Here is an 18,075-nt window from a genome sequence, read left to right on the forward strand (position 1 = left end):
AAAAAGACTATTAGCTCTCTGCTTAGATATATTGACAGCAGCACACATCCAATTTTCAGTTCATTTGCACTATTGAATTCTCCTCTCTCCCTCTCCATTTTCCATCTTAGTTTTTCTGCAGCCTTTTGTCACAATGGGAATCTGCTGGGCTTAATTCATCTCCCAGTGCATTTCATTAGATTGGTTACTGTCTTTGGCAGCCTACTTACCCAGGAAGTCCAAAGCCCAAAGCTGTGACATTAATCAGGTACTGTGAGGCTCTGGTTCTGGGGACTAAATTATTGATGTACAATTTTGTGTGATGCCTCAATGAAATCCACATAGGAGTATCAGCATCGTATTTATTTATGAAGTCCCTGCAAGAATTTTAAAGTGTCCAGGATAAAATGCAGCACTGTCTCCTAGTGGGAGCAAATTCTTTAGGAAAAAGCATAATCCACATAATTTCTGCAAATATTTACACTTGTAAGTCTAGTATTTGCCACATATGCTACCTGTTGGATTGTTCCACATTAAAAGTGTGCTTATATATATGTGAATATTTGTTTATATTTCCTAAAAAGCAATCTTAAAATGGAATTTTGAAAACCACTCAGTGCATACATATTTTGCCAGGAGCCAGCTGCTGTCACCCAAAATTGTTTGTTCTTTTTTTAGTGATGAACTGACTGAAGGGGAAGAACTGAGGTAATAAATGAATTTAGATTGTAGTGGAGGCTTTGGGGAGTATTTGAAGGCAAAATATCCTTTATACCAGTTTTTCTTTCAAAACTTTATGTATCAATTCCCTGTGAGAATTCACAATACTCAACGGCACTCTTTAAGATTAGAAGGTGGGGTGGAGTGGTTCCTGTCTGATATATTTTTTCCATGTTAATAGTTCTTATTTTAATTAGCCTTGTTACCTTTTCTGGTTGTCTTCAGATAAAAATATGTTGTACTTGTTGTAGAAAGCTTAAGACATAACAAAAGCTTCCCACTGTGCAGCTGCACTAATCATCAGGTTTTAGGCCCTAATTATGCAATTTCTGAAGCATTAAGGTTCATATATAAAAATAAAATGATATTAAGGACAAATTTTTCTCTTTAAATACCTGAGAAGCTACATACATCTGGGCTGACACAAACATGAAGTGCACGTTTCTGTTTCAGTAGAACTTTACTGTGCAGTCACTACTTAAGATTATTTTAATTTTACTGGGTGAATAGCCTAACTAACTAGAAGGCTAGTTTGGGGATGTTAAAACATTAAGATTTTTCTAATTCGTCTCTTAAAAATCTGAGTTTTGTCCTTTGTTGTGGGTGTTAAAGAGTCACTGGAAAGCTTCACAGCAGAAAAGAAATTGGGGGTGTTGGTTGACAGGTATGAACCTGAGCCAGTGGCACCTGGCCTGGATCAGCAACAGAGTGGCAGCAGGACCAGGGCAGGGATTGTCCCCTGTGCTCGGCACTGGTGAGGTCACACCTCAAATCTGTGTCCAGTTTTGGGCACCTCACTACAAGAGAGGCATTGAGGGGCTGGAGTGAGTCCAGAGAAGGGAAAAGGAGCTGGGAAAGGGTCTGGAGCACAAGTGTGATGAGGAGCAGCTGAGGGAGCTGGGGGTGCTCAAACTGAGTAAGCATTGGAATTGGAGGTGGCAGAGTCACCATCCCTGGAAGTGTTGCAGAAATAACTGGACAAGGCATTCGGTGGTGTTCAACCAAAGGTGGAACTCCAGGATCTTGGTCTTTTCCAGACACCATGATACTATGATTCTAAGATCAAAACATCAGTCCAAAGAAATGAGAGGAACTGCACAAAATTCACTGCAGGAAAAGCAGCAAGTGAAAATTAGAAAATATCAGACAACAATAAGAGAGAACAATGGGGGTTGCAGGGATTTAGATATTGATTTGAAAGTGAAAACTGCAGTAGTCAAAGGAGTAATTAATTGTAAGTTAATAAGAGAGAAAGTTGATATTTTTGGATATCACTTTTACAAATACTATCATTCTTAGAGGCTGATGACCAAAAAAAACCTGCAAACCTAAGAAAAGAGGTGTAGACCGGTTTTTTTTAAATTGTTGTTATTGTTTTCCTAGTATTGCTATCAGTTTGTGAATTCTAAATGCATTTTAAACCTAAAGACACTTTATCAAGTTCAGAAACTTGAAAGGGTTAGTTAAAAAGAAAAAAACAACCCACAAAATTTTACTCAAGCGCCTTGAATCATCGCTGTCATTAAAAAAATTAGGAAGGTTACCTGTATATAATTCATTACTATTTCTGCAATGCACAGTGAAACTAGTAAAATGTTTAGAGGATCTCTCCTATTAAAAAACAAAGCACAAGTGGCTTACCCAACCCCCATCCTCCACAAACCCCCAATACTGTTTAAGGGGATTTTTGTTGTTTCTGAAATTATATAGAAACACTTGTTCAAAATGCTGCTAGCTGCACACAGTTATTTGAAATTTTGGGGCTTCTGATAATGTTCAGCATAGTGTGCAGATTTTGGTATATTTGAATAATGATGACTTGGGTTTGTTTATGTCCTCAGCTAGATTGGATTTCCATTTCATGTGCAGAAAATGAAATAGATTAGCTAGTGTTGAATGATAATATGCTAAGTTTTAACATCACACAGAAATACTCTCTTTTATACAGACCCCTTGCATTCCTCAGTTTCTGTAAGATGTTTATCTAAACTGTGATTTTGAGTAAAGTTTTGATTTAGGCTTTGAGTTTTAACCTGAAAGATGAGTTCAAGGTGAACTCTCATGGAAGCAAGAAGAAGAATACAAAGGAATGAGATACAAAGATGCAAGAGTAAGAAAACAAATATCCTGGCTACCATGTGAACATGTAGAATATATAGTGTTTTGGCATCTTTAGTCTTTCATCCACTATTAAATACCTTTCTAACCATGAGTAGAATGGTGTAAGAAATCTCTGTTTTACATGGATACTGAGTGGTTGATTTATAGTACTCTAAAAAATTAAATTCTAACTTAAAATTCATCTCAGGAAAGATTATTACAATGTGAAGGTGAATTGTGCAGAGACAAGTGGTTTAAACTTTTCTGCTTGTTAATGCTAAGGTGGGACACTGCCGAAACATTTACGATGTTCCCCTAACTAAAATGCCATAATTTTTAATTATTTTTCTTTATCACAAAAGAAATCTATTTTTCTGTAATATTCACATGTTTGTGTCACATTGTTACCTTGCCCCAGGCAATTTCAGCATCCAAATTGCTGGGCATGCCCTGCGCAGCCGATCTCTTGGTCAGCTCCGCGTCCGTCGCTGCCAGCCACTCTGCCAGAGCGTTCGTCTCCTTCCGCAGCTTCCGCGACAATTTCAAGCATTTCTCTAACTCCTGCTTCTTTTCTGTCACCTGTGGAAAGAAAACTTGTGGTTATTAACCCTTCAGTGAAATAGGTCTGTCTGATGGTTGTTCATATAACATTTTCTGTAGGCCACTTTTCCATACAAACTGGACTTGGGATTCCACAGGTGAAGTTGCACCTTTAGTATAGGTATGTCTTGATTTATTCTCTCAGTATCAGTAATATTGCAGCTAGAATGTAAACACCTACAAGAAATTTATGTGCATAAAGATACATTGAGTTTAAACTAGCAATAGAGCTCCAAAAGTCTCCTCCTCTGTTTTAAGGTCATACGTAGCAAATTAATTTGGAAGAACTGAACTAACAGGCTTTCTTTGAGAAATAAAATATATGTCAAAACCCTTCACAGGGCACATTTTAATATAGGTGGCCATATAGGAACTGAGATTCCTCAAGGTTTTTTCCTATGTAGCTACCTGAAAGAAAATAAATACCAGTCAAACAAAGCCTCAAATCTTGAAACATAAACGTCAAACTAAAGCAGCACATTTAACTTTAAGGTTTAATTTTCTGAATGTTTTGGATGTGAAGAACGAGGGATGTGAAGTACTAGTACTCTACTTTAGCTGTAAAGTTCTTTTAAGCTTGGTACATAGTACCTGGAAGGAAGGCTGAGTATTTATGTTGCCTTGACTGTCTCACACTGTGTTTTGAAAAAACGGGCAAATAAAACTGTTCTTCAAGCCCCTGAAAATCTTCACAGAGAAGAAAAAAAGAGTAAATTAAGAGATCTTAGATGGGAAACGACACTATAATAGACATTATAGTAGACATAGACATAAATAGTAGCAGAAAATACAAATTAATAAATTATGCTTTGATTAAGTTTAAAAAAAAACAGTCGAAGAAGGATGATTAAAAGTGTCCCATAGATCAGTAATATTTTTTAAAAAATTCCTAATTAGCTTGAATGTCAAAGAGTAATCAAGTTAAGACTGTAGCCACTGATTTGTCCTTAAGTATTTTTAAATAGAAAAAAACTTTCTACAGAGGTAGAAAACTGGTATCAGCATCTACTAAAGCTATTTTGCACTCTGCCACCAAGAACAAGTAGTGGCACAATGATCAAATTGATTTGCAGATTGACTGCCAAGGAGAATTCGAGGTTTTAAAATATAATAGGATGTTACAAGGTTAGATACATGGCTTTTGCTATCCCTGAGTAAGGAGATGAGATTTGCCTAAGGAATAAGCTATAAAGTGTTCCTGATAATTTATTATCACTCTGTAGAGGCTTACTACTGAAATTTCATAATATTTTTCACTGAATATGCTTTATGTTCTCTCTTGCATGCTAAATTTATTAAATGAGACCACAGAACTTACAGTCAGGCCAAGAGGTAAATCCCTGGGAAGGACCATAAAACTCAGCTTTTTAGAGCTCCATTCACACATGGAGCCAGGTTTTCCACTTCTGAAGAGTGTAACAGCAATTGTAAATAACATTACTTAGCAGCAATACAATGCAAAGTGCACTACCCTGAGCTTGATTGCCTGTTTAAGGATTTTGAACACCTGGTATATTATAAAATGAAGTTACTGATCCTTGTCAAAACAGAGAGAGAATATTTGTGTTCCTATTTACATCTCTAGCATGTGTTTATTATATAAATAATACAGCAATATCTCCACATACATTGCATATATCCAGAGGTTACTGATTAATCAGTTTGTTAGCACTTCAAATGTAAAGATGTATTTTCTACAGAAAAATAGGAAACAGTGCCCTCTAAAGGCCTTTTAGGTCAGAAAATATATTTGTGAGTTACTTTATATGCAAGGGGGCCTCTTGAAACATACCTAGAAAATCACACAAGTGAATCTGTGCTTGAAGATGTGTTTCCCTCAGACCATACATTTCAGTCCTCAGACTAACTATGAGTTATAAATGTTGTTAGTTTTCTTTTAAAAAGTATTTTTCTCAATGCAATCAATTAGTGTTGTTAATGGCTATTCAATTCTTTAATTTCTATATATCTGGGCTTCTGTGACTTTCTCTTAAGCTGTTAATTACTATGCTGTGTAAAAGTAAATTAGAGAAATTCCATCTAGGGCAGCAGAGCTAAGTCCAGCACTGCAAATTTTTGAAACACATCAATATGCAATATGGCTCACTTGAAGTCGCTAATGGCTCCCTAATGGCACATTTTTATCCCTTCATTAGATAAGAGAGGTTTCCTACAATAATGGCACCTGTTTGCTGTTAAGTTAAACATAATGCAGGAATAAATGCCACAGTTCTTTCTAAAATAATGGAGAGCCCAAACGTGTTATCCAATCCCAAATGGCTTCAATTCACACCTACTGAAGCAGACCCCAGTTTTCCAGACACACAAAAGATTGATGTCTCTTAATACCTTTACTTTCTAGCAAGACAGAACTGTTCTAATTCAGATTCCCTAAAGAGTATTATCTCTGTCAAAAGCAACATAACTCTTACTGTTCTATCATACTGTAGTCACCAGGGCTTGATTCTCATTATCTGTTTAAATCACATACTGGCTCTCAGTATTACCATGGGCTCATTTTCCTAGCTATTAATAAATTATTATTTGAATAATTTTTAATCTAAAAATTTAAAAATTAGCTTAGTTCTGCTTTGTATTTTTCAGATGTATACATTTTGGGAATTAATAGAAAGGTATTTGTCTTTCACAATTTTCAGTCATCCAGTCACAGCATTAAATTCACTTCAATCTTACAGTTTTCAGAAGGTATTTGAATAGTTCTAATGAGGGCAAAAGAAAAAAAAAAAAAAAAGAGAGTAATGAAGGATATTTGTTAACTGAATTATTTAAATGCAGTCCTCTTTAGGACAATGCTGCACTGCCTCATCTGAGTCTTGTTAATATTGGCTAGGAGCCTGTCCATCCTACTTTGTTTAATTGACTTTTAGGGAAAATTGAGTAAACAAAACTGATTCCCATTGGAAAGTGGCTTACATATTAAGATACAGTGAAAATGCAAGTCCAAGTTCTTGACATTTAAATCAAGAAATGGTTATGACAAAAACTGATGACATGTAAGTGCAGAAGCCACAAAGCACAGTGGTACACAAGCTCTTCTTGAGGAAAGCTTCAGTGGTTAGAGCTTTTTGTTCAACAGATTTTTGAACAGCAAGAAATGGAAATTTTATACTTTAAGATATGTACAGTCAGAGGCAGAAGTAATTTAAAAGGTATAATTTTCTCTTTTATGAAGCAGCCCAATAAGAAAAACTCGATCTAAATAATTTCCTAACCTGAAATGACTTTTTGAGGCATCAGAATGAAACAACATCCCCCATCTAAATTTAAAACCAATGAACTAGCATAAAAAAATTTACAATATTAAAAAAGTAAAATTTTGAATTTCAGTAAAGGATTTTTTTTTTCCTAGGTGATTGTTTTTTTTTTTTATTCAGAGCAACTGAATAGCCATGATAGTGATTGCCTTTGCCTCCATTCCTTCTGTCCCACTGGAAGAACCTTAAAAGGAACCAGTAAAAACCTCCATGTACTTATCACTCTGAGGTTACTTTTCACTTTGTCAGTACATGCTTTTATATTAAAAACACAGAACTTACCTTTGCACCCAATTCATTATATTGCAGTTTCAAAGCTGTAAGTCTTTCATCCAGTTCCTTTGGGTTTTCTGTCTGCTGCTTCTGAACAATCTGCCTCCCAGTTTTTATCACTGTTTCCACTTCAGACTTCACCTCACTCAGGTTTTTATATAATTTCTAATCAAATAGAAATGAAATAATGAACCACCATTAAAACATGAAAACTAGAAAAGACCATTGGAAGTATTCAGAATCCAAATGAACAAATTCTGAATAGCCTATCTTTACAAACACAGACCTCAAAAACATGTCACTAAAATCAGTGTTAGAAATGTTGTACATGAGAAAATACACCTCATTATTATTTGTTTTAGTCTGTGACAGAAGTTGTTATCAAACTTAGATAACATTATATTAGTTAGCAATATAATTACTACTCTGTAAAGTAGTATATATATATAGTCCAACTCCTTTCTAGGTGCTGAATATGATGATAAATTCCTCATGATGATATACTAGAACTAGATTTTGAAAAGCAGGAACATTTTGAGAATCCTTGTAGTTAAAGATGCCCTAAAATCGCTGTAAATCTTCCAAAAAGCACATCAGGGCTGCAGAAAACAGCTGCTGAGTGAAGACACTTTAATTCAGTACAGAGCTTCTAACCATCACATCATTCCAGTAAGAATGCCATTCTCACAGGAATATGAATTTAAGAGCAATTCCATTTAACAAAAATGAAAGATGCAAAGCAATGACATTAGCTTGTCCTATGCTTATTTTTAAAATTTAAATTCTTTCTACATTTACATTTGAAAGAGGTTGGGAGGGGGAAATCTTCAGGCATGCCATTGCCCCACGAAAAGAAACCAAAAAATCCTCAAAAAACTCCCAACAAACAAACAAAAAGCTGAATGAAAAAAAAAAAAAAAAAGTATAAAAACCAGTTACTTTTGCTGCTATAATCTTATTTTTATGATCAAGAGCACAGCGTTTAGCTTTATTTCCCTTCAAGTGTAAAGGGGAGCAGGATTGTAGTGATGTTAAACAGACATGTACAGATTTTCCCCTTTAGCACATATTCAGGTCATCTTTTGCTCTTGAACTGAAAGAAAGCCATAGGTGCCATCTCACAGAAGTTTTAATCTATGGTTTTCCATTATGCTTTGTGTTTCCTGGCTAGAATAGACTTTTGTTATGCAACACCTCTTTTGGTTATGTCACAGAGTTCCACGTCTGTAGAATATTGTGGAAAATAGAGCCAATATGGGGAGATAATTCAACCACAGGACAGAAACTGGGAATTAGAAAGTGATCCTAACTGGTATTCTCACATAGTGATAGCATTTATCTGGAGCTCTGAAGGGGGGTTTTGTTGTTTTTTCTGAGGTTTTTGTTTGTTTGTTTGGGTTTTGGATTTTTTTGTGTAACTGACACTTTGTTTCTCATCTGAATTAAGGACAATAATCTCTAATTTTTAGCTTTCTCTGCATAAAGCTGATAGAAAGCATCTTAAATATTCACCATGCAATGATCCAGCTGTGATTGTACAACTTCCTGCTCAACACTCTTCATCTCCAGCTTGGGCACCTGCAATTTCACTTCATCTAGAATTCTTTTGCATTCTTGGAGGCGCTGTTCAAAGTTGGCTGGCTTCTGAAACAGCCGAAACTTCACGGACACATCCTGCAGCTTTTTCTGAAAAGTAAACATAGGTGAGTAGAAAATGTGAAAACAAATCAGTGCTGAAGACAATTCTTAGTCCTGTTACAGAGTATTTAGAATATATTGTCAGTCAGCAATTTCTTATTAAAAGCATAAAAAACCTTTGGGGAAAACGCCAGTGGCAGACAATCTTGGGTCTGCATTGAATGATAAAAATTCTTCCATCATCCAGGGCACTGGATGCAGCAGAGCCTGTGGCAAAAGAGCCCATACACACACATGAAGAAAGGGAGAAGTTTTGTAATTTTCAATAAGCAAAGTGTTCAGGGGCATGGGGAGAAGACAGATTTAATGGCTTGAGGATAAGCTATCCACACTGCAGAGTGAATGCTCTTCAAATCTATCAGTTGCTGCTTCTTGGTATGAGGAACGAATCTTTTAGTCCTTCAAAGAAACCTAAATAATGTGGCTTGGCAGTAAGTAGGTCTAGCACAAACCCCAAGATTTAGAGTATAAAATTGATTATATTTGAATTTTAAAAAAGCCTAACCTAGAGTAAAAAGAAAGAAATTTGAAGGCAGAATAAAAGATCTGTGACAAGCTTGGCTTCTAATTTCACCATTTTCACAATTTTCTATCTTTGTGCATTAAACTGCTGGCTGACATGATCCCTAGCTCAAGGGGAGGGGAAATAATTAAAAATAAAAAAAAAAAAAGGAATTTTAATTATCTACTTGAAAAAGAACTAATTTCTTCTATGAAGTACAGAGCAAAGCATTATTGAATAAGTTTTACAACTGTCTGGGGAACGAAAAGGAAAAAAAAAAGAATAAATGTCACTAAGAAGTAACTAAGTAATTAAATAGGAACTCAGTATCTGCAAACACACTTCTGATTTCTTTATCTTCAAATCCTGGACACTTTATTCCACTACAGTGTGGTCTGTGGACATACAGATTTGAGGAAAAACTGTAAGTAGGCATAGAATTGGTCTGTACATTGACATTGGTAAAAACCCTTCCTACATCTATCAGATTTCTGAAAAGAAGGCAGAGATCATAAGCAGCAGATAACCTGAAGTACCACAGAAATGTATGTAAATATCCAGGAGCTCCTTCCAACAACTTTCCTCTTTAAACACTTTTTATGAAATTCAGATCCAATGAGATAAGAAAGGAAGTCTGTCAATGAATAAGTGGACAACTGAATAAAAGTAGGGTACAAGGGCAGGAATAAGAGGTCTTATTTTTCTTCAGTGTGTTTGCATACATTAAATTTGCATGCAATTATTTTTTCATTCTCTTTAATTTAAAGAAGGTCAAATCCTGTGAGAATCTTGTATTGCCAAATCTATATCAGTTACCATTTTTGTTGGTCAATACATCAAAAATTATTTATTAAAAGAGAATGAAAATATTAATAGCAGAGAAAATTAAAGTCATCTGTGAAGAGTCACTGAAGGCTTGAAAAGTACTGAGGATCTGTAGGGGGGAAAAAAGCTTGATATACAAGTGGGATCTAAATGATCTTTCAGCACTCTCACTCAAGTTCTCCCAGATAACAATAAAAGATTTATTATATATTTATATTTATCACCAACAGTTTTAAAATAATATCATCTCAACACTTAAAAGCAGCAAGCAAAGTGGATATTTGGAACATAAAGAATACTAAAATGTTTTGTACCTGTCAAAGCATAAAACTCATTGCATAAAGCCATTTTGTACCTGAATAATGTGTTCAGTTTTGATCACTTTGTTTCAAAAAGTCATTTTAAAAATAGAAAATTTATAAAGAATGACAGAAAAATGAAAGCTGTTTAGCTAAAAGTCTCAGTATACTTTATATATTAGTCAGTCTAGAAAAGAGACAACTGAGGATGTATTCCAAAAGTTGACCAGGAAAGCATTCAATACTGAATTTTCAAAAATAACCATTCATTACAAAAGATTTTACATCCATCTAACAATTCTCAGTCTCTTAGAACTAACTTGGTACTATATCACAATGGCAGAAATAGATTGTTATTTTCCTAATCATACTTTTCCCCTTAAATGTAAAAATCAGAACTTAATTCTTAGCCTACCATAATCTAAAAATCCAGGATAAATTTGGCCACAATTATTAATGTTTCAATATCTCAATGCATTTATTTATTTTCATAGCTGTTTAGTTTCTGCCCAGGTAACTGAACTAATAACAGAATAAATACATCAAATTAGAAATATTACTTAGTAAAAAATTAAAAAAAAAAAAAAAAAAAAAAAAAAACATTTATTTATAAGTGAGAAAATAGTAAGTGAAGATAGATCTCATGAAAGGTGTTTTACCAGTAAAGGTGGCATAATAGTGGAAAGGAATTCAAGAGAGTTCAGTGGCCTAAAATCAAATATAGTCAGAAATATGTGTAACAAAGGGCTCAGCTTCTACCAACTTTGGTAGTTGATATTTACATTATGCATGCAAATTACTACTTTTTTGTTTATATTTTATCTAATGTTAGCAAAGCAGTGTCTCAAGATGACCTCCACCAATTTTTCAAAAGCCAAACTGGTGCACATCATCAACTAGAGCAGCCCTACAAGGAGAAAAAATGTCTGCACAGAGGTGGATTAATAAAAAAGGCACAGAGAAAGGGTTGTGCTCCCTTGCATGTTGTTGAATCCACAAAGATTTATTTACACAGTCATCTGATGCCTGCATTTCACTGATGAAATATGGGCAACTTCACAGCTGCCATGGAGACCATCAGAAGGTGTGTTAGTATGAAGAAAGGCAGAAAAATGAGGAAAGACAAATATTCTCAACAAAGAATTCTAGTCCTGTATATAAGATGAAAAATTTAAAAAGTGAATTTGTTAATTTCAAATGACTTAACTGCTAAATTAATTATTGATACCCATAATACAAATTAAAACCCAAGCAGAGGTGTCTAGAAATATTTGACAGGGATGAATCAAAAAAGGGCAATAATTAAATTATTTGTCTTTCTAATTAATTATGAAAATTTGTTTTACCATCTACAATAAAAGGCCAACAAAAACACAACAGAAAACACTTAAACAATTGGTATCATTAATGGGTAAAAATGTTCATTTTTCTCTGTTGTTTATTCAGTCATCTCCATTTTCAAGAATGTCTTTCTGTGTTTATTAAGCCAGATGAAGTAATGCATTATCTAACATTTTAAATTTATGTCTGAATTGCACAGCTTAGCATAATTTGTATTTCAAATACAGTTCTATTAAAGATTTCCAAATATTTTAACCTATTTTTGACAGTAAATATTTACCAATACTTCAAAACTTGCATCAAAAAGCCCCGTGTAGTTTTATCACTTGAAATTTCACTTTCCAAGCACCCCTTACTATACAGTGTCCCTACCAGCTGGTTACATCAGTCCTGCACACCTTAAACTGCTGCCAATGACACAGGAAGGCTGAAATGAAAAAATTGAGCAGGAAGATGTGGATGGTTTACGTTACCCACTCTGATTTTCTGGCTAGAAGGGAACAGCTAAAGCAGAAGAGACACCTTAAGAACACTTAATGGTGGAGTAATAGTACCACTCATACTACTCATTTGAATGAGTGAAGGAAAAATGGTGGAAATGAGATTTGCCCACCTGTGCCACATCAATTTGGGAGAGAACTCTTTTGGCAGCTTCTTTACCCCGGTTTCGTTTCTTCATTTCTTCCAAACTGATCTCGTGGCTTGTTAATTCAGATTGTATTTTCTGTTGGAAAACAAAGGCAGCAATCAGCAAGGTTTGAGGGAAAAACTGTATGCTGTTTAAATTTTTTTTGACTGGTTGATTTTGGAACACACTGAGCAGCAGTACAGCCTGTACTGCACTGCCAGCAGCAGGAGGGAGCTGACCCTGCCCCTCTGCTCTGTCCTGTGTCTGGGGTGCTGTGTCCAGCTCTGGCCTTCCAGAGCAAGAGAAACACGGGGCTCCAGGAGCATCTCCAGCAGAGAGTGACAAAGATGATTAAGGGACGGAATGTGGATTTTTTTTTTTTTTTTTCTGAAGTAAAACAACCATTTTCATTCATAAGAACATTAATAATTAATGATAGGGAAAAAAATAGAAAAGTTATTTGCTTCACTATTCTTAATTCTTCTCATTTTCACAGTATCACCAGGCAAGTTAAGAGAAAACTGATTGAAGCATCCTGCAAGGATAACATCATCTTCATCTTAGAGAGCTGTGCTATATGTAAAACAGTACATAAATTTCTACTGACCAGAATCTATGTTCAGTATCAGTTTTCTGTAGCTAAATGCACAATGACATGCAGTTCATTATTATATTAATTTATTTTCTAACACATGTTGCTTTTGCTGTCTGCAAAATCAGAGTGTGAACCAAAGTAAAACATCAGCTCTTTTTGGTTCACCATTAATCAACTTTACAAGACAAAATTAACTTAAGCAGTGTTGGCTAGTGCAATGTAATGGAAAAGAATTCCCAGAAAATATATTGATACTTTATACTTCAGGAAGACACATATAAAATTATGTTTAAATTGTTAGAAAATAAGAAATTCTTATTAGCAGGATTGTTAGAATTGCTAGATAGCACTACTGAAAAAAAAAAATACTCTATGAAATAAAGACATAAAGTTATATTCCCATCATGAGATGCATTTGAGGCCATTACTCCTGCATTAAAAAGTGATTTTTTATTTAATCTTTTTTTTTTTAATGGCATATAGCATTTTCAGAGGCCCTGAAGACCAGCTATAATTGGAAATATATGTACATAAATTTATCTTACACTACAGTAACTTTGATAGTAAAAATTAATATACATGTATTTTTAATCATATTTTCATAGGTTATTAAGTAAAAAGCTGTGTACACCATATGCTGCCTACTTTATATGGCCATTACATGGTAATAATGACTTGTGTACCATTATAATATCTTATGTATTTCAACACTTAACTGAAAGAAGGTTTTCATAAGTTATACTGAATATGTACTAAAGTAAATTTTAATGAAAAAAAAAGAATACACATGAAACCATTAGTCTTTATTACATTTAATTGCAAGAATATATATGACTCTAAATTATTCAGTACTATTCAGAGAATTAAAATATTTTTCTAAACCAAAGTATTTGTAAAAGCAAAATGACTAGCCAAAAGCTCCAAATTTAGATAATTTATTTTCTTCTAAAATTATCATAATTATGTATCTTTGATTTCTCGTATTTTGATTTCTCCTTGACAGGGCTATTCAATGAATGGCCAGGAACATCTGGAACAATAATAGATTTTTTCTAAATATGATATTTATTTTTTGAGAAAGCAAAAATGGTCAATTAAAAGAATGATTCCATGAAGAAGAGATTTATTTAATTGTTGAGCATTTATTTTATCCTTATCTAAGTTTAAAATTTCCCCCCGAAGTATGTTTGAGTTGTAACAAGTTTATCTTTTATTTTTGTGCTGCACATGAACCAAACAGGTGGTGATTTAGTTACTACCTCAAGTCAAATACTTTTTTCATGTCTTGGGTGTTAGAACTGCGTATGAAAGGAAGAAGCAAGTCTGAATTTTAAAAAATATACTGTATCACACCCAGTATTTCAACAGTTTGCTTCCCTACCTCATCAACAATCTGGTTTTTGGTTGCATTTTCCAATTTACTTTGTTCAACCTCAGAGTCACTCTGGAAAGCACATAATTGAACAGTTCTTATCTGAATAGGTCAGAACACAGCACAGGTAAGAGTGGTGTTTGAGCAATTAGGTGTTATGGGACATTGCATGGAGATTGTTCTATCTTACTGCTTTAAATTGCTCTGCAGCAGAGAGATCAAGCATCATCTTCCCTGACATCAAAATATGGAATTGGAGAGGAACAAACATGTTAGAGGAAAGATTAAAATAAAAGTTAGTCAGGCTTATAGTAAGGAAAACCTTTTTTTTCCTTTTTTTTTCATTTGCTACTGCTGCTCACAGGCTGAAAAATTAAATCAGTCATTAAAAATATAAAATAATTTATAACATCTGCCTGTGATGTCCATTATAATTTAATTTTGAAAAGACCATTTTCACCTTTGTGTCTGCCAACTCACAAATTTATTGCATGAACTTCTTAACATCCATAAGAAAACACTATTTTTTCTTTTATTGTCCCCACCTCTTCTTTTCTCAGTGATTCCTGTCTATTTCTTTTCTATTTTGTTTTTTACTAAAGAGAAAAACTTGCCTTCATTTAACTTCTAGAACATCAGAATATAATGTACTGTATGTAATCAAGCTATACTACATTACTGCATACATTATTGTGTCCTACAGGTTAAGGATTCTCATTTGCCATCACAGGCAATCTTCCAGGGAATTTGTAAAACTTTTATTCTTAGATATAGAAAAGCATATAACATTCATAGAAGACAATGTTACTGCAAAAATGATATATAGGTAATTCTTAATTCAAACTGCATGAGTTTTTTTCTGGACTCTAACTTTCAATAAATATTAACTGGAGGGTTCAAATGAGAAAATAAAGGTAGAATAGGGTAGAACCGTGACTGGCAAGGCAATACTGAGCAGGCTGGACATGACAAATAGAGTTAAAACACAGTGTTCAGAGGTATGGAGATGTGCAGAGGGTGACAATCTATATAGTCCAAAAATTGGCATAGATATTCAAACTTAATATATAACTACATGCAAGCTTATGCTTCTGAATAACACTTATCAGCTCTTCCCTCTGACCACTGATCCACACATGGCTGAACAAAACAATCCTCACAATTTCCAGCACAGGAAAGGTAAGTGTAGATAACTTAAACATTTTCCTAAGTAGACAACTGTGAGTTCTTTTTCCCAAAATATCAGTCTGAAGGCAATGAAGCATGGTATCATCTTGTCAAGTAACATCTTGAACAACTGAACCATTCTGCCATTGTATCATCACATTAACTTTGGCTTTGAACAAAGCACAAAGATATTATAAAAACAGTATAATAGGCACCTTCACTTAGAAAACAGCCAGGCATATAGTGCTTATGCTACAGAACTTAAATTATCCATGGATTTTATTGAAAAGATAGATTCTTTTTGCACTTTTCAAAAACACAGTATCAGGTTATTCTCCACACCACAATTTATACAGTTTGACTGGGGAGAACAACAGACAAGTGATTTATCATATGCAGGTTAGAAATGGAATAAGTCAATTTTCTTTCCCATAATGTAAAAATATTCATGTAGTCACTCAGACTAAGCAGAAATACAAAGTAGGAATTAGCTCTTCCATCAAAAATCATTGAATAACATAGCTAGAAATAATTACTTGAAAAATATTTTGTCATATAAACATTTTCAGTAATTTATTTTTGTCCTGTCAGTTAAAGAATAAACTTTTAAAAAAGTCACAAACTTCAAATTCTTGTGATGATGACTTCATTTTCTGTATTTTTTTTTGCTAAGCTTAGAAATGTGAAAAACTCTTTCACTGGGATCATAAGATCAAGCATACAAACAAATAGACTTTCCTTTTCGAATATTGCTCTAGAATTTACCTCACTCAAGGTTTTGTCATAATTGCTCCTTGAGGAATCTGATCTGATTTATCAGTGTGGTTGCTGTTAGTTTTTTTTTATGTGAATACATCATCTTTAGTTGTACTCCAAATAATTCAGGTAACAGTGGCTCTCCAGCATTGAAGCCTCAGTGCCACATGGTGGAGTAAGCTGCACACAGAATTTACATTCAAAAAGTGATCCTAAGAAGTTGAACAGCACACATTTGACTCCCCTTTCTTTCTGTCAAGTTTCTGAATAAACTAAAGAAATCTTTTCACTTAAAAAGAGAAGCTAAATATAATTTTGTTTTCTCAGGTTAATTTTTGAACAACTGAAACAAAGATTATTCTTCCTATCAATGCTCTAAATGGATTTGAACTTTTTGAAGCTAACACACAGAGCTCCCAAGCTCAGCAGCTTCCTGATTATGAATTCCTCCATATGGTCTTTTAGAAATGCAACACACATTGCTGAATGGGTTGCTAAATCCCACAGCATGGATAAACTGATCCCTGCCCAGAAAGCAACACCACTGACTGAAAGATTCCCCTTCCAGCTGTGCAGACACTATTGGAGGTATCTTACATGAACGAACTGTTTTCAGCTCTACAAGAGAATGGTGCCAGCAGAAGCCCCACAGGAGACCTGGCCATGCAGGATGTGCCTGTTCTGCCACTGGCTGGGGTGGCTCTTTGCTGGAGGAATGACTCAGTCTATCTACCCACATAAAAATGATTGTTTACTCCCTTTCCCTCTAAGGATTTTAAAGAGATTCACAAGTGAACTTCAGAGAACTTCAATATTTGCATTAGACCTGTTCAGTTGCTAATTAAGTTTTTTTCATTAGGTCTCACTGGCACCATAAAATAAAAACATGAAAGGGAAAAACTCAGCAGCCTCTATGCTGGTTTTCCCACAGTGGATATAACACAATCAGATGAACCTGACATTAGACAATAAAATCTCCAGAAAAATAACAAGTTCTGAAAAGACACTGAGCTGAAATTTTCTTATGAAAGTGTGCTAATTAAGGTTGATTGGGTTTTGTGCTGCTCCAGTTTTTGAAGTTCTGAATTACTTTGTTTTACACTGCAGTAACTCCCAATATGGTACCTAACAATGCTCATAAATCGGATGCACCCATGGGACATGAAAAACATGTAAGGGCCCAAGCACACCAGAAAAAAAAAAGCAAATTTTCATATAATTTTTTTCTTATGTATTCACTTCATGTAATTACAAGATGAAAAAATAAACTGATGCATCTTTAAAATAAATGCTAATTTTTATCTCATTAAAAATTGCTTACATCATTCATATTTCTAGGAAGAAGAAAAATAATTCAAGAGAGTCAACAGATAGCTAACATTGTTTAGGATTCAAACTGAAACAATTTTTCTAAATCTGATATTATACTGATAAATTAGAAGAAAATAAAATAGGATAAAAGTTATTTTCAAAGTATGACTGAATCCATATGTGATCCCACTTTCCAAATACAGCATTTATAGTCCCAACATACAAATAAAAATACCTTGCATGTACCTACAAGCACACACACACAAAAAGTAACTGAAAGTAACATCTACCTGTTAATTCAAAAGACATAGTAATGTTTATTTCTTAATGGAGAGAAAAATTATTTTCAGGCTTCATATATTCAGCTCTGAAAATATTTAAGATCATCTAAGTTATTCCACACAAGATTATTATTTTTTAGAATTATTTAAAACTATACAGGCATGCAAAGAAACGCATAATTGAATATGCCTTATAAAATCATTATAAAACCACTCATTTTCAACTTCCCTGTAGCTTTTTTCCCTGTTTACTTTCATAATCTGATTGCCTAAAATGAAATGGAATTTGCAGAGAAGTTGAGGTATACAACATTGTAGAGTGCTGATAGTTTTATTGCAGAGATGTTTGATTT

The 18,075-nt window shown here is 34.1% G+C and overlaps 1 protein-coding gene across 3 annotated transcripts in view; it reads right to left on the bottom strand.

Annotated features, from left to right (window-relative positions):
- The window catches only part of DMD (dystrophin), a 1,135,346-nt gene that overhangs the window by 607,647 nt on the left and 509,624 nt on the right, over positions 1–18,075 (bottom strand). For all 3 annotated transcript variants that reach the window (XM_056512754.1, XM_056512922.1, XM_056512842.1), the window contains 4 exons: positions 12,226–12,336; positions 8,460–8,633; positions 6,957–7,112; positions 3,208–3,378 (listed from right to left, as the gene is read on the bottom strand). In XM_056512754.1, coding sequence (XP_056368729.1) covers positions 3,208–3,378; positions 6,957–7,112; positions 8,460–8,633; positions 12,226–12,336 — 612 coding nt within the window. The remainder of the gene's footprint in view (positions 1–3,207; positions 3,379–6,956; positions 7,113–8,459; positions 8,634–12,225; positions 12,337–18,075) is intronic.

The sequence above is a fragment of the Oenanthe melanoleuca genome, chromosome 1 (assembly GCF_029582105.1).
Source record: "Oenanthe melanoleuca isolate GR-GAL-2019-014 chromosome 1, OMel1.0, whole genome shotgun sequence".
NCBI lineage: Eukaryota > Metazoa > Chordata > Aves > Passeriformes > Muscicapidae > Oenanthe > Oenanthe melanoleuca.